Source organism: Xiphias gladius, unplaced genomic scaffold, assembly GCF_016859285.1.
Source record: "Xiphias gladius isolate SHS-SW01 ecotype Sanya breed wild unplaced genomic scaffold, ASM1685928v1 HiC_scaffold_1475, whole genome shotgun sequence".
NCBI lineage: Eukaryota > Metazoa > Chordata > Actinopteri > Istiophoriformes > Xiphiidae > Xiphias > Xiphias gladius.
This window is the reverse complement of record NW_024401805.1, coordinates 126652-151915: the sequence shown is the minus strand read 5'-3', so window position 1 is coordinate 151915 and position 25264 is coordinate 126652. Positions and strand designations below refer to the sequence as shown.

The following is a 25264-nucleotide window of genomic DNA, read 5'->3' as shown; positions in this document are numbered from 1 at the left end:
TCTACCTGTTCAGGTTCAGTCTGAAGCACACAACAGATGTGACCTCGCACAGGTAAACACACTCATTCATCTAAAACCACCTGGACAGGCTGAGACAGTCAGACAGGCCGAACTCTGTGCAAAGATTTGTTATTTTTATTAACATTCTCTGTGATTTCAGTGGTACTGAAATCTGTAAATAGTTCTTCTCTAAACAGTTTCTCTTTCGGCCTGGACAAACAGTCCTTCTTTTTTCCAGTGATGAAGTCTCCAATGAACTCTGAGTGATTCAGGACAGAAAAATTTGAAAACACCCCTCCCAGAGTGATTCAGTGGAGAGTTTTACGTGTCACAGTGTCTACACAGGATTTTCCATCCTGACAAAAAGTGAAATCTTCTCTCATACAGACATCACATCCTGTTTAGCTGTTTCTTGGCCTGAGTCAAAGAATGAAATATGTTCAGAAATGGGAGGAACTACACGTAGCAGACTCCGGCAGTTGACCTGCTGATTTCACACGTCGTCAGTTGCTGCCACAAACTGGACTCGTGTTTCGGACTTTTATTACGACTCTGATTTTACTCATCACACATCTGTCTCACTATCTGGATTCAGGATTTAATTAGATTTTGTTTTAGGAGGTTAGAGAAGAGAAAATCTCCGATCACATTTGGCTCCTGTGCAACTCTTCCAGTTCAATGAAAAGGCAGAAAAACAAACTCAAAAACTTCTGTTTCTTACCCATATTTATTCCACAGAAAAACACGAGAACCAGACTGAACTGCACTCATTCATACAAACGTCTCTGTGATGAGATAAAACACCAGATAGGTCAGTGACACTTTCTTTTAAAGATGTGTTTCCTAATGACGTTTGGAACCTGAAAACTGACAAAACAGAATAAACTGGGAGAGGAAAAAGACAAATAAGGGTCAGATAAATGATTAAATGTGTCCTTGAAGATGTTGCAAGGGTCCGTTTTTCAACAACCTGATAAGAATGAAAATTAAAACAGAAAACAATCGTGTTTTTGCACAGAGTTTGGTCTGAATCTGGCAGCGTCCTCGTCTCCGACTCCATGTTTTATCCTTTATATTTCGAGAAGAAGACCAATTACATTTCCAGTCGTTTACGCATCATGATTCTAAAAAGATAGTAGACACGTTGAGTTATCACAAAACAGTTTTATTTTATTTGATGAACTGATAAAGAAAAGTACATTTTAATTATCGAACTAACAGTTTTATTTCTGACTTGTCTGATCCAAACTTTTTTCTACATTTTTTCAGTTTTGAGACTCCTTGATAAAGTTTCCTGGAAAGAAGTATATTTATGAATGATCCCTTTATTATTGTAAACTGTGTTCTTGTTTGTATATGTTAAATTGTATGCTCTCGATTTGAACATGTACCTACTCTACACTGAATTTTCCCTTTAACTTCTTTGTTCTTTCCAGAAAACTTATGGGAAATTATTGAGAAATTAAAACAAAGTGAAAAGGAAAAGTCACGACACAAACACCTTCATGGAATGAAATGTAAAAACATGATATAAATATATTCACAGAATATAACATTGTAAAATATTCTCCTTCAACGTGTTTACAGGTTTGATTTATTTTCTGTTGTAATAACTCGGCCTGTTTACCTGTTTCAGCTCACGTGTTTGTCTTCTTCTGTGATTTCTGTAAATGGTGATACACACCTGTGGACTCTGATGTACACACACACACACACACACACACACACACACTGACAGCAGAAACAGACAGTAAAGTGTGTCTGTGTGTGTTGACTGTCATTACTCTGTCGGTGTCTGAAGTGCTACTTAACTTATTTCAGCCCTCAGTTTTGACTGTCAGGACAAACCGCTGACAGAAAGTCTATAAGCTGTCGACAGCCCAGTCCACACACTGTAATGTACTCTTGGTCACCTGGTGAGACCCCTTATGATGGATTTATTTTGATCCCAGATAGGTATTGATTCATACTCAAGGATGGATTAATGATCTGCTGGGCACAAAGGGGCCTGGGGCCCACAGAGATCAGGATGCCTGCAAAGCCGGAGAGGTGGCTTTTATAATCAATATGACCTGGAGTCTGATTTACTTTTATTACTCTGTTTCGAGAAAACTGGTTTTCTCCGATATTCAGTGTGGTGTGCTATGGTATTAGTAGAAGTATTATTTAGTGTTATGTCTGTGTAAAGGATTGTGTTGGTGTGGATCTGCTGTGGCAGGACTCTGAATCTCCAGCATGAAAAAAACACTGAAAATTCAGGTGCAGTTTTGAACCAGTCCCAACTGGCTGTGATTGTTAGCAAAGGCAGCTAGGTCTTCGAAAGCGAGTTTTAGCGGGTTTTGAGGAGTGCTCCCAAGTTCTAACAGATGTGCCCAAATCTTGGAAAACAAAGTCTTCATAAGCGTTCACAAATCTTAAGGAGGGTTTACTGGTTGTCAGAAGTGTTTGCAAGTCGTAACTTCAAATCAGGACACTGCCCATCTCCACCACTGAGTACTCAGTCTCTGAGGCATTGGAAGCGTTGACGAGCTTGGGGAGCTCTGCCTTGGTGGTCCAAGTGGTAGTTCTTGTTCAGGAAGTTGCTGGGAGAGTCTGTTGCTTCTAGGAGCAGGTAGAGGAGGCACTGATATGTCTCAAGAAGCATTTAAGTCTCAATAAGAGTTCACATCAGGGCGCTGTTCTCCATTGTCACCACCGAGTACTCAGTTTCGGAGGCGTGCGAGGCGTCAATGATCCTGGTGAGCCCCGTCTTGGTAGAGTACTTGAAGATGAAGGCCTTCATGAGGTCGTAGCGATAGTTCCTGTTGATGAAGTTGTACAGGACAGGGTTGATGCAGCAGTGGACCAGAGAGAAGCACTGCGTCAGGTGCAGCGCCACGTCCAGGAAGTTCTCCAGCCAGCAGCTGAAGGGGAACACGTTGAGCAGCGACAGCGTGTCCAGCAGGAGGACGGCATGGAACGGCAGCCAGCACACCAGAAAGACCATGATGTACGTGAGGATGATCCGGCGGCTGATGCGGCGCTCCTGGTCTGAGCTGGGGGGGATTGCCGCCGCCAGGAGTAGGTAGAAGATGGCAATGACGGGGAAAGGGATGGCGAAGCCGAGGACGATGAAGCTCAGCTGGACACCCACCATCCACTCCCTCGGGTTGTGAGACGGGTAAACCGGCCGACAGACGGCACCGTCGTAGTGCGACGACTTCACCGCCTGCAGGAAGTAGGTGTCGGGGATGGAGGCCACCAGCGCCAGCAGCCAAACCAGTACACAGATCAGCCGTCGCACCGCCTTCTTCCTGCAGCTGTCAGGGGCGTCGGCGAACAGCGTGACGGACAGGTAGCGGTCGACGCTCATGCATGTGAGGAAGAAGATGCTGCTGAAGAGGTTCACACTGAAGACCAGGTGGGTGAGTTTGCAGATGGCCTCACCGAACGGCCAGCGACCGCCCTGCAGCAGCGAGGTCACCCAGACCGGCAGCGTGGCCACGACGCACAGGTCGGCCACGGCCAGGTTCAGGATGTACAGGTGTGTCTCGTAGCGGTTCCTGTCAGAGCGCAGGTTGACCCAGACCACCAGGGTGTTGGCGGCGAGGCCCACCAGGAAGATGAAGACGTAGAGGACGGAGAGGACGTGGAGGAAGGCGGCGTGGCTGACGGCGCCTGAACACAGCAGCGTCTCCACGTGGGACAGGTTGTAGTGGTCGGCAGCGGTCAGGTTTAGCTCCTCCCACAGCTCCATGAGCTCAGTGAGGTCGTTGGAGCTCAGACTCATTATGAGGGCGTTGACTCTACACCTGGAAAACAGCGGGAGACGAGTCAGGACCTGCAGGATCTGGATCGGAGCTGTCAGATTAAAGTCTAAAGTTGTTCTGGTTTCAAAATGAAGTTTATAAAAATGACAAAGACAAAGACTATTGGAGTTTAATTTCTGTGTTTGTGCGGTGAGAAGAAAAAATTATTTTAAAACTATAGAAAAATCATACCAAAAAAACATACAATGAAATAGAACAAATAACAATAAACAATAAATGAATCACTACAAATCTAATTTATGAAAATAATGAATCTAATGATAAGAAAATACATTAAATAATCAAAAATATAAGAAACATAAGAAATAACATTAAAATAAAACTAAAATGACAAATATATAAAATTAAATACGTAAACAGTAACAAATAAAATAAAAATAGGCTTTTAATAAACATCTTTTCATGAATATGTAAAACCCTCTGCGTTGTGTTTCTATCATTATCTAGACTCAGATCTACTGCGCGCTGCGTCGCTGGATGAAATCCTATGTTTACTTTGTGTTTCTGAAAGGTCAACAACATTGAGACGATTCTGAGTTTTCTGATTATACATCTGTGATCAAAAGTGAGTCTCCTATCAGATGTATTGATTATTCATTGATGACTCTTGTCCTGTGTTCTCGGTGAGTATTAGAAGAGGTTTCCGTGACAGAAACAAAGATGAGTCGACGTGCGGATGCTTTTTTATTTGCAGCCTCTTGTTTTCACCATATCAGGTAATAAACTCTGCGTCTGTGTTGACTCTGACCCTTTGTTACCAAAGACCACACACACTGACACGACGACAGACAGAATTAGAGGCCAGACGGACAGATGGACAGGGGGTGAAATGTCGGTCTTGTTTCCAGATTTAGATCCAGACGTCATTAATAAACGGAGACACTTTGAACTGACGAGGAACAGAGGACAGAGACGTGAGGACGGACACACTGAGGGAACAATAACGTCTCTGCGGGATCAATACGGAAAGAGGTCCAGTGTTCACGTCACCGTGAGGGTGTAAATCAGCTTCATGGTTCTCTGAACAAATACAAAGCTGTTTCAGCTCCAACATCCCATAATAATTATTTATATTTTAAACCTTAATGACATGACGGCTTCTCACTAAGTGAACAATAATAAACTTAAGGACAATAAGGTCGATGCTGCGGTAAAACATGTTTCAAGAAAAGTCCATCCAAAAAATCAATATGGGAAAGAAGCGACAAATTGAGTGTTTCACCGCTTTCTGCCGTCAGCAGCCAAAAGGCCAGATTTTCCACCAAAAAACAGAACAACGATCCATTCTGTACCTTCAAGTCAACAACTCACCAGACTCCCTACAAAAATCTTCAAAATTAAGGATTTTTGCTTGATCACTGATGTCAATCGTATAAAAACATTAAATTAAGACTTTAAAGAATAAACATTTAAATAAAATCAAGTGTTGTTTGCAAGCAAATCCAACATTTCACTACAACACAACAATAAATAATCATGATAATTTTAATAGTGATAATAATAATAATAAACCGGTGTATAAATCATTAGAATTCAGACTTTAGACAACGAACGCGATGCCCTCTCTGACCCTTTAAACCATCATGTATGAAAGCCCATACGTGAAATAATGGGAAAACAAAAACACTCATCTTGAATATTTTTTTTAAATGATTTTTTTCATTCGGAAAACGGTTTGTTCGTTTTTTGTAAATCGAATTCCGGGAATTAATTTCATCTTAAAAGTCTAAATTTTGACCAAATTTGTCTTGGTATAGAGTATCATTATAATTCTAAAAGTTTAATTATGAGACTTGTCATCTCATATTTTGTCTTAAAAATCTGCATTTTTGTTAAATTTCCTGTACTTTTGTTTTTCTTCTTTTCTTTAACTTATTTTCTCATAATTTTACCATAAAAAGTTTTTTTTAAATTCATTTTCTTATTTTTTGTCTTGAAACGTCAACCGTTTTTGATTTATTTCAAGTAAAAATGTCAAACATTTGCTATAAACAATGATACATTTGACTTAAAAGGTCAACTTTTGACTTATTATCTTGATGTTTCCATTCATACAGACATGGACTTCCGCAGTTCCACAGAGTTCCTGCAGGTGGCGCTCTCGTATCCTCGCCCGCAGGTCAACTTACTCAGCTCACCTGATGTTTTTAGTGGTTCCTCAGTAAAACTGCTGCTGGTGGTTCTCCTGTTTGTTTTGTGTCCTGACGTCTGAGACTTTAAACTCCGATTATCAGAGTGAAACTGATCCTGGTGTTTCAGAGTCAAATCATCAGATTATCGATTAAAGATTAAAAACCAGAGGAGGAAAAGAAACCTGAGCCGACAGACAGACAGCTGGAGGGAAAGAAGAAGAGGAGGAGCGCTCAGAGCGTTATTGCTCCCTCACTTTAAAAACTCCACAGGACACTTTACACTGAAAGGTCATGACCTTCAAAATAAAAGTTTACTGTGGAGCTGAAACAACGAGACAATTAGAGCTTTAGACAGACGACAGAAAAGACGTCAGAGTCCAAATCTCCGGTTATCAGGTAAAATAAACATTAACAGTTTCGATCTTCATTTTTCAGGTAAGAACACGCTACATTTCTCTTATATGCACCGACTGAGAGATACGTATAAATGGGCGTAAATGGGCGTCCACAGACTTCGCTGCAATTTATGAGCCTTGACTATCATCATAATGAACCTCAGTACAGTTGATCAGTGTGGGACAATGAGTATTTTAAAAGTTTACTGACGTTTTTAATATATACAGTTGCAGAGTTATAAATATAATGGGTGTCAATGGGCTTCCTTTTATTTCAATGCAATGTAGACCCACTCATGCCATTGCCATTTATTTATTATTATATTATATTTTAATTTGCTGTTTTTCTCAATGATCTTTTAAAATTTTTTTTCAGTTTTGGGCTGACTTATACATGCAATGGAGGCGAATGGGCCTCCGTGGACTTTAATGCAATGTCAATGTCTCGTACACTATAAATTCCGTCAAAAGCTGCTTATGTTCAGTTGATTAGTGTCAAATAATGAGCATTTTTAAATCGTGATTGCATTTCTAATATATACAGGTGCTGAGACTCATATACAGTGGTAGTGCATGGGTCTCCATAGCGTTTCATGCAATGAGTGTACATCAGCTTCTGCCTCCTCTGATGCTCACATCTTCTCCCTCACTGAGCCTTCATTGAGATATAACTGAACTCAGAGCAGCAGAAACACATTTCACCTGTTTTACTACAAACGTTAACAAAACGAACCTCAGAAGGCAGAGCCACCAGTTGTGAAGGTAAAAGAATACACTAAGTCCGGACGGTGCTGGTTCTCTTTCAATGAAACACGTCGGTGCTGCAGGTTTTCAGGTTTATGTTAATGGGCACTGCTCTCAAACACACACAGTGGGACCAGAGCTCCCATTCTGTGTCAAAAGCAGTTTGGTCTGAGACACCAGCCGAGAGGTTCGAACACAGAGGCTCCTGAACGCACCACCGAAACGCTATAAACCACCAGAGTGCACTTCAAGTGTCATAAAATACTCAGCCTGTCCTCTGTCCGTGCCACAGCATCCACAACAGCCGTAGTGACAGGCCACAACGAAAGACTCGCCGAACTCCGCTGGAAAATCTCTCAATTAAAGGATTCTCTCCTTGTTGATACAGTTTCAAGCGCAATTACATATAGATTCAGATGTTAAATAATAAATATGGCACACTTTTCACTTGGGCTCAGATTTCATACAGCATCACGGGACGATCGCACATGAAATTAAACTTTTTTCTACTACGTTCGCCGTTATTAAGGCACATTTCCTCCGCGTGAATACGCCGCCGTGGGCTGCTTGAAGAAGCACAAATCATTTCTTGGGAGTTGACATTTCATTGAGATTAACTGCTGTTGGGTGTGACGGTCGTGTGCCGAATTTACTAAAGGACATCACTGGTTACTGAGAACATCTCGTAGTTTCCCTTCACCAGTATGTACACGTGCCTCAATGACAACACTCCACAAATGACTCTGGGGGCCTAAAAGTCAACAAATGGGAGTTAAGCTTTCACAAAGATAAAGTGAAGTTTGGTGAATTTTTTCTATGCCGAATACACAAGAAGACACAAATTGTTCACTAAAAATATCGAACGGTTTTCCTACTGAAGTAGGCACATTTCGTTTTATGTCAGAACGCCATAAGATAACACATTTTAAAGGGAGTCCGGGTTAAAGTTCTCACTGCGATAGAGCTGAAAAATAAGGTGTTTCAAATTATTTTTGGCCATTTAATTATTTGCAAACGTGTTTAAGAAACTGCAAAATAAAGTACAATTTGAACTAAAGTCAAACTTCGTTGACAACGTCAAACTCCGTAAAAAGAGATTCATCTTATGGTTTCTTTGCTTGATGGTAAACGTTAAAAGCTTATAACACATATATTAAGACTTCTGGGGAACGAACATGACACAGTCTTCAATTCGGCTCACATTTCATACGCCTTCAAAGCTCTGTCATTCGCCGTTACTGACACTTTACAGCGGAGTTCAGACGATAATAACTGTGTTGAGAGAAGTTGAGATTTCACTAAAATGAATGGATGTCTGGTGTCGACATTTGTATTCCGAATACAACAAATGGCATCAGTGGTTCATACTCACATTTAATAGTTTTCCTGCAAAGTACATCCACTGGCCTGTCTGTCAAAAAATCCCAAAACAACACATTTTAAAGTGGAGTCTGGGAGCGAAACCAATCGGGTATAGGTACCTGACGGAATTTGAAAGGTGGAGTCAAACCACACGGAGTTTTGTCTTTTATTATTAAAAGACTTCAAACACTTACAGCTTAAACTGGAAAGTCTGTGTCTTGTTTGAGTCCTTTACTGTTTCGTCCCGGGTAAATTCCGGGTCCAGAGAAGGGGTAGAGTCCAACTCCTCCAGCGGAGAGTCCGAGGCGGTCTGAGGCGGTCTGACAGTGTCCCCCTTCACTTTGCAGTTTAATAAGCAGCCGCGAGAAGAAGAAACGCCCACAGAGAGGCAGCCCCGCTCCGCTCTGCGCTGATTTATTGCGTTTTACGCTGCGGGACAATGCGGCTGCAGGTTGCGCGAAAAAAACCATTTACACCGCAAACAAAAGAGTCAAAGACGCGTGACAACACATCCTCCACACACACACACACACGCACACACACGCACACACGCACACACACAGACCGAACGCTGAAAGAAAGTCAAGACTTTTCATTCCTTGTTTCACAGCTTCAGTTTTTATAGAAAGTTTTAGTGAAGAAAAAACAGAAACTAAACAGTCGGAGACGTTAGAACGAAATTTTATTAAAGGACAAGTCTATATTTTATTTGTTAAAATAGAAAGTAAAATAAGAGTTTAAAAGTGAAGAAGTAAATGTTATAATAAATAGGTCCATGTTTAAAAATCAAAATGAAGAATAAAATTAAATAATAAAATAAAAATAAATACTGTTTATCTAAACAAAAACAAAGTAGAATAACATTTTGATAAAATATAAAAAATACTTAAGTCTAAAAATAAAATGAAATACAATCAAATAAAAACATTATAATTATATCTTATAAATTGAAAACTAAATTCTTGTGACAGTTTTATGAACCGAACACCGGGACCACCGGACAGGAGGAGGAGGAGGAGGAGGAGGCTCCGCTCCGCAGCGCTGACAGGCGGACTCTTCCTCTGCACCTTCCTCCTCCTCCTCCTCCTCCTCCTCCTTTTCTTCACTTTTATTTCTATCGTAAATCCTAGTCGAGGACCGTCAGTGCGCGTGCGCGGCGTTGAATGCGGTCGCTACACTCCGCTGCACAGACACAAAAAAAGAAAACCAGTGACACCAGTGACGCCAGTGAGACCGGCGACAGCCCCCAGTTAGTCCGAGTCTACAGATGGTCTGCAGCCCACCGCTCAGGAACTGCACTCGCACTTAAATCACGGCATCCTGGGGTTTTTAGGATCCCGAGCGCCCACAGGTGCGGCGGGTGATGACGTCACGCAGGTGAGCTCTGATTCTGCTCTCTCACCTGATTAAACCCAGCACTCAGTTTTTACCTGGATCATTTTCCTCGAACATCCTGGGAAATGTTTCCAAACTGAGGTTGTGTTGGTGTTTCCATGTCAACAGCAGCGCCTCGTGCTCAGCGCAGGAGCAGTGACGTCAGGCTGTCGGTCTCAGCAGGTGTTTCACGGAAACGTTCGTGTGCTATTCTTCATCAAGACACGACGAAGAAGACGTTAAACTCGTCTTCTTCGGTTGTTTCTAGCAGGAAACACTTTCTGTTACATCAGTTTGTTGTTTCAACACTTGAATCGTCACTTTCACGGCGTAGAACCAGAAGCTCGGCCACTCAAAGTCCAACGCATCGTTTCCTGCTCCTCTAATTAATAGTAATTAGCATACACTTCCCAGCATGCATTGCATTAAGGTCAAACTGCCCCAGAGACCCTTGTGTGTTCTTATGAGAAGTTTGTCGTGTGTTTTTGTACATGAGTCTGATCACACACACACTTCCTGCGCCTTTATTGTGAAAGGTCCAGCAGTTACAGGAGCCATGAAGGATCAAAAACCTTCAGATTGTTGAGACTGAACAGACATAAACAGTGAAAACTGTCAGGAGGACAAAACCTGACACACTGAGCTCATTTGTAAAGAAAACATTCTGCGTCAAATAATTATAACATGAAGTTTAACTCGCTCGCTGAACCTCAACTTGAATAAAGATGGTGAATGGACGAACCCCACAGCGGCCGCTGGGCTCTTCTTTTCTCTTGTAGATGCTCTGGGATCAGTCAGCGCTCCTCCCCCCTCAGTCTGGACCTCTTTGGCCCTAAAATCTTCCAGAATCCAGTTTGATCTGGTTTCTATCAGATCTACATGTTAAGGGAACCCATTCAGTGGTTCAGGTTCTCTCCTCGGGCTCCTGCAGGATTTCGCTCAGTAACAGTCTGAGTCTAAATGTGGATTTAATCTGTTTGACTTCAGTTCCTCTCTGATAAAACCTGAACCGGAAACTGAACCCTGATCCTAACAGGTCCCCTTAGGTCCGCTTGATTTGGATTCTGATGGATTCATGTGGAACTGATCACCTCTGATGGTGTTTTATGAAGTTGTACATTAAAATGTTTCTGTTACGATGCAGGAAACTGGAAAAGAGAAGGTTAATCGCTCGGTCGCAGGTGAACCAGGTGATGAGTAGGTGAAGCAAGTGGGTGAGACGGGGGGTTCGGGGAAGCTGAAGACCGGAGAAGCAGAGCTGGGCCGCGGTCGAAAAGTCTTCTCTCTTAGGAAGGTTCCAGACTGAGGTAAAGGAGCCAGGAGTCTCTGAGCGGCTTTGAGCTCGTCTCTAGATGCTGGGGAAGGAGATAACGGCTGAACTCTGAACCGAGAATAAAGTCCAGGACTTCAAAAACCCTTGTACTGGTGTCTGTGTCTGGTCCTCAGCTCCTCTAACAGGAAGGGGGCGGCAGCTCACGGCGCTCTCCAGGACCTCCTTCAGGACGGGGTTCCTGCAGATCCTCCCGGTCTTCAGAGGGACCGGCTGCAGGTCTTCCAGGACCGGGCCATCCCCTACCTAAAATACCTGCAGATCTTCCGCAGTCTGGAAGAGGTCTACGAGCAGCCGGTCCAACCCCAGAAGAGGCGGGGGGTCCGGACCGTCCTAGACGGGCTGATGGGTCGACTCCTGGAGCTCAAGGCTCAGATGGTGGAGCTGGAACTTTCTGAGTTGCGCTACTTTGATTACCTGCTGCTGGACCTGAAGATGACCCCGGTGAGTCCAGAACACTACCAAACCTGATCCATGTTCAGTTTGCAGGAAAACGGATCACAGCTGATCCACATTCAGCCAGAAAGAAAATGGATCAAACCTAATTCACTTGATCCACCCGATCCAAAGTGGATCAGAGCTGCTGCTAAAACGCAAGTTTTCTAAGATTTAAAAGATTTTCGTTCTGAAGGTTTTATGGTTTTATGAGTCGTTACAATATTTCACAACTTTAAGAGTAAATTAAACAAATACAAACAATAGTGATCCTTCCTCAGAGACCTGAGTCAGACCTGAACTGGCAGACATGAAAAACATGTTGAGATGATTCCGTTTGGCTTCCACTTCCTGAGGACGTCATTAGAAACCCACTTAGAAAGCAGAAGAAAAAGAGGCTGCAGAACTTCATTCAGAATCTTCCCGTTTTTAAGTTTTCTTTGGTATCGCAGTGATCCAGTGACAGTTGTCTGTAAGTCCACAGCTGCGCTGCCACAGGAGCTGATCACCGCTGGTTCGGCTGCTTTTAATGGGACGGTTTGACTGAATGGAAACAGATATAGGCTGAAAAACAACAGGACTGAAGCTGCAGTCTGAACTAAATTCGTTTCTGCTGCTTAAGAATCAGTATCAGAGACGAAATACGTTTCGTCCATACCAGGTCTGAGATTGATCCAGGATCAGAACGAGGAGGAGTACCAGAGACCCCGGCTCAGTGTGAAGCAGTCAGTGCTCGATGCGGAAGGAACTGACATGAAGGAGGCTCTGCAGGAACACATCCGACAGTGGTTCATGAAGTGCAGGTCTGGCCAGATCCTCAAGTATCAGATCGCTATGTACATTTGGAGACACTTCTTGGTTCCTCTGGTTTCTCCTCTGTTGTCTTTGGTTATTCTGATTATTCTGGCTCTTTCCATGGTTCCTCAAGGTTCTAATGAGTCCTGCTCTTCCTCTGGTTCCACATCCACTGGTTCTTCTGGCTCCTACCGGTGGTTCCTAAAGTTCGTCTGCTTTATTTATTTCCTCCCCTGGTTCTTGTGGTTTCTCTCTTCCCCCTTTTGTTCTGCCTTTCCTGATTCCTCTGGTCCCTTTTTTTGTCATTGTTGGTTCTCTAGTTGCTCTGGTCCTTCTGGTTCCCCAGTTTCTTTTGGGTTTTCTGGTTCTTCCTGTCCTTCCTCTGGTTCTGTGCTTCTTTGTAATTTCTCTTGTTCCCCTTGTTCCCATGGTTCCTCTAGTCCTGTCATTATTATTATTATTATTATTATTATTATTATTATTATTATTATTATTATTATTATTATTACTATTATTATTACTATTATTATTATTGTTCCACCGTATAAAAGACAAAATGGTCTGAGTGTCTGACACGTGTCAGAGCTTTCGACATCTCTCGAAGGTCTTCATCAGGACTAAAGGCTCTCACTGATCTGCCATCAGTTCTTATTTTCTGTGAGCTGCCGCCGTTTGTTATTCAGGTAACCGAGTAGTTGCCTGAAGTTCTGCATTCTTGTCCTGCAGTAGGTCTCGGAGAGGAACTTTACGACAGTATCACTTCCGACATGTGCAGGTATTTTACAGAGACAAGAAGAGAAGAGACAGAAATGAACTTTTCTATCAAATAGTTCATTTCATGGTTCCGGCTTCTTAAACGTGACGATCGGCTGCTTTTCCTTTTTTGCTTTTCTGCTTTTACTTTATTTTTAACAGTTGTTGGTTAAATATAAATCAAATGTAAAATCAGCTCCGAATCTCTGAACTCAGAGAGTTCTCTTTATTTTCTGAATTTTACAAACAATTAATGGATTAATAGTAAAAACCCTGGAGCAGCGACAGCAGCCGGTTTAAATACTTCTGATACTTCCGGCACCGTTTCCTGATTCTACTCACGGACTTTTACTGACGTAACAGAGTATGTTTACTGGGTGCATTAGTACTTGTACTTCAGTAAGGTGAGGATGAGAGTTCTTCTTCCACCACTGAGTTAAAGCTGACATGGGTCAGAATGAGTGATTTAAAATCTCTGACACTGACCTCAGACCAGCAGGGTCTAACAGAGACCGAGGTCAGACCGTCGGCTCCTAAAAAGGTCAACGAGAAGCTGTTAAAGTGTGTGTGTTGAGTGTCTGACCCTGTCGACTGCAGCTTCACTGTTGGTGGTAAAATAATAAAACAACCCGTCCACAGAGACGCCACAGGGACGTTTCCAGACTTTCCAGATGTGCAGGACGGAGGATCAGCTTCTCCGTTTGCTCAGAAAGCACCTCAACAGGTAGGCAACCTGTCTGCTCGCTGCTGGTTTTCAACAAAACCTATGCATTTAACAGATTAAATTCATGTTTTCTGAGATCAGGTTTCAGCTTTGCTGGCGGCCAGGGAGGAGGAGAGAGAGAAGAAGAAGAAAAGGGAGACAGAGGTAAAGAAAAGTGAAGCCACTGAATCCTCTTCACGTTTGATCCGGATCAGCCTGTAACCTGCTTCATTAATGATGAGTTAACATTTAAAATGTGTGAGTCCACATAAAGTCACAAATGACACACACGAGTCTCTGTCTCTGTCGTAGGACAACAGATGTGGGACGGGTCCTTCCAGCTGTTTCCTCCCTGATGTTTCTGAAGGACACGAGCTACACAGCTGACGTGACGATGTGAGAAAACCCGACACAAACTCAGGTTAAAGACGAAAGCACTTTGTTACTGTTGTTGCTGCAGGAAAAGCCCATAAAAAGCAGTAAGTGGACATTGAGTTGGGATATTGGTGCAACAGCAGTTAAATAATTTCTCCAAATATTTGTCTTTTTGTTTCTTTTCTTTCGTCTCCCATCTCTCTCTCTCTTTTTCTTTGTGCGCCTCTTCTTTTCTTTTCTTCATGTCTTTTTTCCGTCTTTTATCCGACGCTGCTGAACTTTCATCGGACTTGACACTGAGTGGAACAAACATAATAATGAATTAACAACATAATCAATAAATTATAATAATCCTATAAACACAGAACACACACACACACACCTGCAGGAAGCTGAAAACACTGAGGCACAGACTCGTGTTCTCGTGCTTCCTCCTGATGATGATGATCTGATCTGATCTGATCTGATCCACAGTCCACCCTCTTCTTCCTGCAGGAGGAGGTGAAGTGTTTGTGGTCTCACTGACCCATAACGAGGAGGGCTCTCTGTAGACCAGGACCAAGCCTGGGTCCTCCTCAGAGTCCAGACTCATGTTGTTTTAGTCTGAGGTGTTTTGGTTCAGTTTTACAGCTGAACTTCAGCTCCGACCCTGTCAGACCTCGGACCTCCTGATTTACACACCTTCTTCCTCCTCCTCCTCTTCATAAGTCCGGGTTCAGGTTTTTACACCGTCCTGCGAGTCATCGAGATCCATCTACACTAGACAGCTTTCCAAAACCTGCTCAACACACAATGACAGCAACAATGTGAAAACAACAGCTCACTCTGTAAAAACTGCAGGGACCCATGAAAACAACATTACACAAATAAAATGTCAACAGTTAGAATCATACAGAGACACGAGGAACCAGATCCTGAAAAAGGTTCAAACCAGGATGATCCACAACAGTGACACTAACTGACAAGTGGTGTCCCTGACACAGAACAGCAGCTGAATTAAGTTGAAATTATAAAGTATCACAAAATGATCATCATTTCTCATCAATTCGTTCAGCTTCTTTAAAAAACTGGATTAAAATGTTTATTTTCTCTGTGAATGAAGAATCATTAGGAATGAAATGAGCTGATTATTAAACACTTCACATCCTGCAGCTGCACTCAGATCAGTTCTGGTTGTTGTTTTCAGTTTTTTCCTGCTGCGTCAAGGATCTGAGATCAGATGTAATCTGTGGATCTAAGATGTCGTTTCCTGTTCCCACAATTCCCCTCTTCCTCTGGAGGAACAAACACTGCTCTTTTCCAGGGGGTGGGGGTGTGAATGTAGTTCCTGCTGCAGGGAACTGAGGGGTTTTATCGGGACTTAACGCTAGCGGTCACCATGGCAACCACTGATCAGTTTGACCTGACACCTGTATCATGGTCCTAATCATAATCATACGTGTGACGCTGACGCTTCAGCTCTGCAGTGAGATAGCGTGCGGGGTACCAGGGTCACGAAGTGTTAAACAGGTATTAATATTTAACGACTAAATAAAGTTAGATTTTGTTAAAAGTGCTGGATAAGTAGTTCATAGTTCAAAAAAGAAGAAGGTTTTTGTTTGTTTGTTGTTGTTTAATCTCAGTTTTATGATATTTTTTAATTTCCTCTAGTGTTTAAAACCTTAAAAGCAGTGAAACCAGTACAGAACCTGACCAAGTTCAGTTTCAGGTTTTCTTATATCCACTGAGTTCAGGTCAGGTTGCCTCCACTCACCTGCTGCTGTTTACTTCCATTGTTTATATGTTGAGGGAGGGGGGCGATTTTATCGTCCAGCTGCTCGCCGTCTGACTCTGAGCCCGCCGCTCACACAGGAAGTGGAGGTTTCCACAGAGGAAGTGGTTGCTGAGGACAATCAGTTGTTCAGCTGCACCTGAATCATTTACTCTATTATCACTTTATTTACAGCGTCAGTTCATTCAAACGCTTCCTGTCTCTTCCTGAGAAAAGAGAGGTTCTCACACACCTTACACGTCCTGTTTCTGTGTGTTCAGACGTGTGGCGTTGCCGTGACGACTGTCAGCCGACTGTTGACGTTCAGCTGCTCAAAGAGGAGAAGCGACAGGAAGTGGAACAGGAAGTCAAACTCCAGGTGAACTGTCATTTTTTTACAGTGTGTCTCTTACTGGTCATTGTTGTAGTGTTTTTTAATATTTTTTTACCGCGCATCTGAAGAATTTTTTACAGCACCTTGCCATGTGTTTTAACAGTGCACCACAGGGTTGTTGTTGTTTTTTTTCAGTGTATTCCTTAATTATCATGTCATTAGATATTTTTTACAGTACATCCTCTATGTAATGGATTCCCTGGTTTTTGGCCAATTTTTTTTCTGGTATTGATGCATCCACAACTTGTAATTTTTTACAGTGTATTCACTTGTGGTCATTTTTTTTACAGTGTGTGGGTTTTATATACCTTGTCTTTGCTTGTTGTTTACAGCACATTCACTAGTTATTTAAATATTTTTCTAAAGTGTATTCTCCAGTCAAGATTTTTTTCAGTGTCCCCCTGCTTGTAATTTTTACAGTGCATATTTTACCTGAGGGGATGCACTATAAAAAATTTTAAACGTGTGCACTGTAAAAGGTGAAAGACAACTTGATTTGCGAAAACTGTGAATTTTAATCTGACAAATGTTCAGGTAATAATCTGATCATCTGATCTGTGTTTGAAGTGAATCTGAAGTCACAGGTGAACACATCCAGGTGAGCTGTTCGTAATCCCTCTCAGGTTTAGGCTGTGGGTGCGTTCGACTTTGTTATCATCTGCAGGTGGACGAGCTGATGAGGGCGGAGCTAAAGAACCTCAGACGGAGAAGAAGAAGACCAAAAAAAGGAAACAAAAAAGTCAAGGTGACTAAATGACCCGCTATGTTAAGGTGTCCTGTTGGTGTTTGTTTCGGTGTGATGGACAGACCGGCCGGGTGGAGTCTCTGATAAAACACTAAACTTGATGAAACTGTGTGTTTTGAAGAAGAGAGAGAGGGACCTGACAGCAGACAGGTGAGTTTACCTGGCAGAGGAGGAGGATGTGACTAGCTCCGGGCTCTATGTCCTGAGCTGTGATTGGTTCTTCTCTCTGTGTCCTGGGCTGCGATTGGCTCCTGTGTCTGCGTTTCGGGTCTCTCCAGTCTGTGTGAGGAGTTGATCCTGAACAGTTTCCTCCTCAAACCAAAGAACGTCAGGCTCTCCTGGATACATCGGTTACAAATGTAAATTTATCACGTGTGGAAGAGCGTTTCACACGTGATGCATTCCCACGTTACATGTTACTGTAATGTTTATGGAAAATTCACATGTAAAAACATGTAACATATGATCGATCCACTTCTAAACACAAAGCACAAGCATGTAAATACATAACTTCACATGATGTGTACAAATGTAAATGCGATTATCAGACACATCAGGTGAAATTTGAGATATCGCTTCAAAAACAACAATTTCACATAAAATATCACATGTGAAACATGTTCATCATCTTTATCACATGTCTGTCCGTCTCCTCCAGGTGAGTTCAGTTACCTGGCCTCCACTCTCCGACGGATGAACATCGAACCGGCGCCGTCTCTCTCTGATTTCAGACAGCTCATCATTCTGTACACTGCTGCCGCCGGGTCAGTCAATAACCCATCCATATCTTATCAATACATCATCAATAACCCGTCAGGATCTTATCAATACAGACCTAGCGGTGGGCTCGTCTATATCTGTTCCCTGCCTGAAATTTTAAGGTTCTCAAGTTTTCTAGGATGCCTGCTTGTTTCACATTGAAAATTGTTCCAGGATTTTCAAGGATATTTTAGCCAAATGTTCAAGACTTTTCCATACCCGGAGCCAGAGTTAAAGATTTCCAGGATTTTCATAGGAAGACTAAGATTAACCTTGAAAACCTGGAATTAATTCACAGATCAGTCCTTTGCAGCATCTTAGACATCCTGGAAAACCTGGAAAAACTCTTTCCTCACAGTGACATCACAGGGATGTCACAGATGACCTTGAGACTGACAGCAGTCCTTGGTTTTCCTTCCAGGATCCCAGGCAGTCCTGGATAAGATCCCGGTGGTGAAGACTCTGCTGCTGGCTGGTCCATCTGGAGTCGGTAAGAAGATGCTGGTTCAGGCGGTCTACAATGAGACCGGAGCTCACCCGTTCAACCTGAGCCACAGGTACCCTGACAGAGGAGGGGTCGCCTACCTGCGGCACCTGGTCTTCAAGGTGAAAACACAGGCCTGGAAAACCTGTAATGTCTGCACAAATATGTCCTTTACAGCATCTTAGATGTCCTTGAAAACCTGGAATTTATCTAAAATTCTGTCCTCTAGCGCTTTTGAGAGACACTGGAAAACGTTAAATCAGTGTTCAAAGTTTTTTGAGCATCGTAGACATCCTGGAAATGACCCTTAAATCTGTACTTCCAGAAAACCTGGAAACCCTTGAAAATCTGCAAACCAGTCATTGATAAGATGTAAATATTAAACCTTCACCTGATAAACAGGTCTTTCTGTGTGTGTCATCACCCTCAGTACCTGCTTTGTGATTGGTCCGTGTGTCTCCTGTCAGGTTGCAGGTGAGCTGCAGCCATCTGTGATCTGGATCGAAGACGCAGAGAAAACGTTCTACGAGAAAACCATGAAGTCCAACAGAGAGGTCAGGAAACTCAACTGTCAACACTTGAAATAAAGTTAAAAGTAAACAAACTGCCCCCTGCTGGCTGCTCCTCCACACTGCACATTTTCACTACACTTTATTTTTAGCAGCAAACAATGATTCTGGGGGGAAAAAAAATTATATATATATATATTTCATTATTTGCAGATTCAACACTGTTTTGAAAAGCTCCTGATCTAAACGGATCCAGAGCAGATACACACCATCAGCCCCGACATTAAAACCACTGACAGGTGAATAACACTGATTATCTTGTTACCATGGGCGAGCGTAAGCATCTGACGATTTGGATGTGGCCAGATTGTGATGGCGGGGCGACTGGGTCAGAGCATCTCCAAGACGGCAGGTCTTGTGGAGGTTTCCCGGTGTGCAGCGGTCAGCACCCACCAACCGTGGCCCAAGGAAGGACAACCGGGGAACCGGTGACGGGGTCATGGACATCCGAGGCCCGTTGATGTTCGTGGGGAGTGAAGCCTAGCCCGTCTGGTCCAGTTCCACAGAAGAGCCGCTGTAGCACAAGATGCTGAAAACCTTAATTCTGGCTGTGATAGACAGCTAACAAAACACACAGTGCATCACAGGATGCTGCGTAACTGGACCATGGAGCAGTGGAGGAAGGTGGCCTGGTCTGGTGAATCACGTTTTCCTTTACATCATGAGGAGGGCCGGAGGAGCATGACAAAAAGTTCAAGGTGTTGACGTGGCTTCAAAATTCCCCAGATCTCAGTCTGAGATCTGGGGAATTTTGAAGGTGGGGCCTCTCCATGGAGGCCCCACCTTACAACTTACAGGATCTGATGCTGATGTCCTGGTGCCTGATACCACAGGAATCTTTGGGGGTCTTGTGGAGTCCATGTCTTGATGAGTCAGAGCTGTTTTTGGTGGCTAGAGGGGACCTACGCAATATTAGGCAGGTGGTTTTAATGTTGTGGCTGATCGGTTTATATTTACTCTGAGGTCCATATATCTTTTAATACACAAATTACATGTTCAGCTGCTAAAACTTCAAATCTGTAAATAAAACATATTTATGTCTTTTTCATTATTACAAATTCACCTTAGAATCAGAATATAAGATTAAAAAGATTAAAACATGCAGAGCGACAATAAGACAGAGAATATTAAAACTCCAAGTTTCTACAATAAAAATAAAAACTTTTAAACAAAACTCAATAGTTATAAAATTATTAAAAATAAAACTCATTTTTAAAAACAAGTCAGAATTTGTGAAATAAAAGTCAAGATCTGAAAGGTAAAACTCAAACTTTCTAAAATAAATCACGTTTTATTTTGAAAATATTTTTTTAGACAGGAAGAAAGAAAACCACATCCTGCTGAGATCAACCTGGTCTAACTTAAACTGGACTCCTCCTGGTGTGGAAACAGTCCAGTCTATGCGGTCCTGAGTCCTTCAGCAGACCAGTTAAATCTGTATTTCTGTTCCAGTTTGATCCTCGGAGGATGAAGAGGGACCTGCTCAGGTGTCTGAAGACCTTGAGACCAGAGGATCGAGTTCTGGTGATCGGGACGACTCAAACACCATTTGACGGCGAAATCAAAGCGTTTTGTGAAGTCTACAAGAAGATCATCCCAATCCCCAAATCAGACTACGGCTCCAGAATGGGTACCAGTTCATCTAGACTACAGAGTCCAATAAACCAGTTAATTCCAGACTGGATTAGATCTCCATTCTGGGTACAGTGATGGTCCGGTATGTTATCATAGCATGCTAACACATTAGCATGTTAGCATGTTTACAGTTATCATAAGTTTATAACATGCTGTATTAGCCCTTAGCTTCATGCTAACAATTACATGAGTATTTTTCCCATCAGCCCTGTGGAGGGAGCTGCTGCGTGCTGAGGGGGCAGAGCCTGGTCCAAGTGTGGACCTCAGCTCATTGGCTAAGGTCACTGACGGATTCACTCCGGGTCACATCCTGTTGGGGGTACGCTCAGTGCTCTGCCCCCACGGGCTGAAGAAGCTCCGCCTCCAACCGCTGGCTCCCACCGAGTTCATCCAATCACTGTCGAGGATGGAGCTGGTGTACCGGGAGGAGGAGGAGGAAGCCTTCAAGGTCAGAGGTCACAATAAAAAATAAAAAAAAACTTGTCAAACAGTGCTATAATCTGTGTATCAGATTGATGCTAATTAGTTGCTAAGATGTTGGAAGTGTTTAATGTGTGGTGGCTATTTGTTGCTACGTTGTTTTCACAGCATGCTGTGACTCTCATGGTGGTTGCTAAGGCTTCAGTAGGTGGTTGCTAAGTTGTAGTCAGCTGGTTAAGTGGTTGCTAAGTTGTTAATAGGTGGTTGCTATGTCATTCAGTGCAGTTGCTAGGATGACTGCAGTGGTCGCTAGCATGTTTCCAAGTAGGAGGTTAGATGAAATATACTTTTTCCACGTTGATAAGTAAAAAACTTCACTTTAATATCTAACAAAAACTGAATTGTTCTGGTTTCGTTTAAACAGATTGTTTATTTCTGAATTATACATATATATATATAAAATATCTGAAGTTGCTGTGTCTCTTTTCTTAAATTATAACATTCGCAAAGTGAGAAACCTTCAGATTTAACTCTTAATAATAATAAGTTTACAGGAAGAGAGTGATCTATAGGAAGCAGAATGAAACAGGAATTTAAGATTCCAATCCCCAGACCAAATACTGGTAATAAAATGGTAATAATGAGAATATTACTTCTGATCCTACAAACACAACGGGAAGCACATACACTCTGTACATCAAGAGTGACAGTAACTGGTCAATAAGCGGGAATGACAGGCTCCTCCATTGCTTTCTGTCTTCAACAGGAACTATTACTGAGGTCAGAGTGCCCTCTTGTGGCGGCACGCAATATAAAATACACTCCAACTGAAATCAACTCAATTAGCGACACATTGAACAACAGAATTATTCTTTAACCCATGTCGCTACCAGGAATAACCCACACACTGACAGCAGGGAGGCCTACACAACACCACGGGGACAGCGAAACCGCCCGACTTGATCCCAGCAAACAGTGTTAAATGTTTAAAGTGCACCATTTAAAAAAGATGCCCGACTATCAGTTTAATATTGATGTCTCAAACACATCAAGTACTACCGGATTGGAAAAAATATGAACTATCGGTCACTCACCGTGTCTTCATGGACTCTCACTGAATGAGTCAAACAATACTCAGTCCTGGGGAAAGTCCACACAACTGTCCCGGTGACTAGAGAATGTACCTACCGACCAGGGAGGGTTCTTTTGGTCCTCGGCCCATAAGGAACCAGAGGTAATAGTATACTACACTGCTCAAAAAAATTGAAGGAACACTTTGAAAACACATCAGATCTCAAATCATGCTGGATATCTATACCGATATGGACTGGGTACTCTGTTAGGAACGACAGGATGCCGCATCGTTTGCTGGAAATGAAAATTATCAACCCACAGAAGGCCGAATTCAAAGACGCCCCGAAAATCAAAGCGAAAAAATGATGCGGCAGGCCAGTCCATTTTGCTGAAATTCCATTGCAGCAACTCAAAATGTTACTCGGTACTGTCTATTGCCCCCACGTGCTTGTATGCATGCCTGACAACGTCGGGGCATGCTCCTAATGAGACGACGGATGGTGTCCTGGGGTATCTCCTCCCAGATCTGGACCGGGGCATCACTGAACTTCTGGACAGTCTGAGGTGCAACCTGGCGGCGTCGGATGGACCCGAAACATTATGTCCCAGAGGTGTTCTATTGGATTTAGGTCCGGCGAGCGTGGGGGCCAGTCAGTGGTATCAATTCCTTCATCCTCCAGGAACTGCCTGCATACTCTCGCCACATGAGGCCGGGGATTGTCGTGCAGCAGGAGGAACCCAGGACCCACTGCACCAGCGTAGGGTCTGACGATGGGTCCAAGGATTTCATCCCGATACCTAATGGCAGTCAGGGTGCCGTTGTCTAGCCTGTAGAGGTCTGTGCGTCCCTCCGTGGATATGCCTCCCCAGACCACCACTGACCCACTACCAAACCGGTCAGGCTGAATGATGTTACAGGCAGCGTAACGTTCTCCACGGCTTCTCCAGACCCTTTCACATCTGGAGAACAGAGACCGTCACACCAGTGGCCTGCTGGAGGTCATGTTGTAGGGCTCTGGCAGTGCTCATCCTTTTCCTCTTTGCACAAAGGAGCAGATACCGGTCCTGCTGATGGGTTAAGGACCTTCTACGGCCATGTCCAGCTCTCCTCAAGTAACTGCCTGTCTCCCGGAATCTCCTCCCAGCTCTTGAGACTGTGCTGGGAGACACAGCAAACCTTCTGGCAATGGCACGTATTGATGTGCCATCCTGGAGTAATTGGACTGCCTGTGCAACCTCTGTAGGGTCCAGGTATCGCCTCGTGCTACCAGTGGTGACACTGACCCCTAGCCAAATGCAAAACTAGTGAAAAACAGTCCGAAAAGATGAAGAGGGAAAAAATGTCAGTGGCGTCCACCTGGAAAACCGTTCCTGTTTTGGGGGTCGTCTCATTGTTGCACCTGTGTTTAATTTCATTATCACCAAAGCATCTGAAACTGATTAACAACCCCCTCTGCTACTTAACTGAACAGATCAATATCCCAGGAGTTTAATTGACTTGATGCAAAACTCTGATATAAAAGTCTTCCTTTAATTTTTTTGAGCAGTGTAGATTAAGGGAATCTGAAACCTGCACCCTGAAGTGAAATGCGCCTGTAACTCTACAGTTCCGTATTGTAATGATGACAACATTCAGAGCAGTTGAATGAATGATTAATTAAGACGCCGTTGATTAATAAAAGGTCCTAAACATTTTCTCGGCTAAAGTAAAATGCAACATTTTTTAACAGAGTTTGGTATAAAGTATGTTACCACTGTAACCCTGTTACGAAATATCAGATTTTTAATCTTGAATTCACCAGAAGACCTTGTTGATCAATAAAAGTACTTTGACCATGTAAATTACACCACTGAGTGGAGCTTCATTAAATTAACCGGATTTTAGATGTAGTTTGGGTAAAAAGACTTTAATTTCCTCAGCGGGAGATAAAGTATTGGATTAGATGTTTAAATATATTTATTCAGCTGTAACCTGACGGGGACAAAGTGCTGTCGGCAGCTGAAAATGAAAATATGGATCAAACAGATGAGACATAAGTTTATGGATCTATGATTGGGACCTCATGGTCTGACCCAGGAACAGTCTCGTGATTTGGGTCATTTGCAGTTGAAAAAGTGTTGAGGTTCAAACTGAGTGTAAATTTTCAGACATTGTTTAATGACTTTATTTCCACATGTAGTTAATTAGACACAGTAAGTGAAATGTTGTTGAAACAAGTTCAGACTCTAGGCAGCCTGGATTCAAAAGCACCACCTTTTTTAACCACATCTAGTCCACTTTTAAAGTGTTAAACTCTTTTCATTTTCACTCATAAATATCACACGATCTCCAATATGATCAATAACTATGATAGGAATGTCCCATCAGTTCGACCAATCACAGCAACGAGAAATGATTCTTCATTGATCAGAGTCTCGTGTGTCTAAAGCTTTTTTGCAGAGGTTAATTCACTGTAAATGTTTCAGTGCAGGGGACCGACTGACAACCTGACAGTTGTCTCCACAGTCTCAGTGTTAGAAAGACAGACGGGGAATTTATTCTGAGCTGAGGAAGAAAACGCGATGTGGAACATCTGGACGTCAGAGTTGAGTCTTCCTCAACTCGGGCTTAACAAATTTCGAGTTTTCACTAAACCCACTTTGTGACACAGGACCCAGGTGACTTTCAGGTAATGTTTGTTTGAAATCTACAGCTTGTTGTTGCTGTCGTGTTATTTCTCTGTTGAGTTGTTTCCTCTTCAGTGGAAACACTCAGAAACAGAGTCAGATGAAAACCAATAGAGCCAGTAAAGGAAACAAAGTGTGAGCAGAGTTTTCCTGCAGCTTCTCCTCTTCCTGTTCGGGGTCAAAGGTCATAGTCAGATGCTGAGTCAGCAGGAAATACTGATGTTCAGAACATCTGCAGCAGAAAACACTTTGTTGTCAGCAGTTTGGATCAGAGCGAGACCTCCCTTCAGCTGACCCACAGTCAGAAATGACTTTTAACTAAAACAGAAGAAACAGAAAGAAGTTGTTCATTAAAAATAAACTAATCTAATTCATCTACATTTATATTTACAAAAATATCTGTAGCTTTTATCTCTCCTGTCAAACATCAGTATTTTTGCACTAACAATACTTAACATTTATATCATTTATTTATTCTATAAAATATTAAATAGTAAAGCACATAACCTGATATTAATTTATTATTGCAATTGTCACTCTTTATTTATTCATCTTTTATG

The 25264-nt window shown here is 42.7% G+C and overlaps 3 protein-coding genes across 6 annotated transcripts; 2 read left to right on the top strand and 1 right to left on the bottom strand.

Annotated features, from left to right (window-relative positions):
• Positions 1 to 850: 850 nt before the first annotated feature.
• On the bottom strand, positions 851 to 8751 carry ackr3b (atypical chemokine receptor 3b). Of its 4 annotated transcripts, none has more exons than XM_040123116.1 (2): positions 8637 to 8751; positions 851 to 3866 (listed from the first exon to the last, which is right to left on the bottom strand). In XM_040123116.1, exon 2 carries the CDS (start codon positions 3767 to 3769, stop codon positions 2663 to 2665), a length of 1107 nt encoding a protein of 368 aa, XP_039979050.1. In that variant the 5' UTR covers positions 3770 to 3866; positions 8637 to 8751; the 3' UTR covers positions 851 to 2662. The 4 variants fall into 4 exon arrangements, with proteins under 4 accessions (XP_039979050.1, XP_039979051.1, XP_039979049.1 ...); XM_040123117.1 differs by having other exon boundaries at positions 851 to 3840; XM_040123115.1 differs by having other exon boundaries at positions 851 to 3791.
• Positions 8752 to 11248: 2497 nt separating this feature from the next.
• Positions 11249 to 20861, top strand: LOC120787425 (dynein regulatory complex protein 11-like; the record flags this gene model as incomplete). Its single annotated transcript, XM_040123070.1, has 11 exons — positions 11249 to 11590; positions 12080 to 12095; positions 12243 to 12384; positions 13769 to 13853; positions 13935 to 13997; positions 16239 to 16336; positions 16975 to 17096; positions 18277 to 18461; positions 18807 to 18893; positions 20361 to 20625; positions 20750 to 20861. Coding segments are annotated over 10 exons (1398 nt in total), but the record flags the coding sequence as incomplete, so codon positions are not given.
• Positions 20618 to 25027, top strand: LOC120787442 (IQ and AAA domain-containing protein 1-like). The gene is made up of 3 exons (XM_040123087.1): positions 20618 to 20625; positions 20760 to 20991; positions 24504 to 25027. The coding sequence occupies exons 1-3, from the start codon at positions 20618 to 20620 to the stop codon at positions 24579 to 24581; spliced, it is 318 nt and encodes a 105-aa protein (XP_039979021.1). The 3' UTR covers positions 24582 to 25027.
• The last annotated feature ends 237 nt before the right edge of the window (positions 25028 to 25264 follow it).

Coding starts and splice junctions, on each gene's coding strand:
- LOC120787442 (XM_040123087.1), top strand. Junction 20,992..24,503: donor AGGAGGAGGAAGCCTTCAAG/GTCAGAGGTCAC, acceptor TAAATGTTTCAG/TGCAGGGGACCGACTGACAA.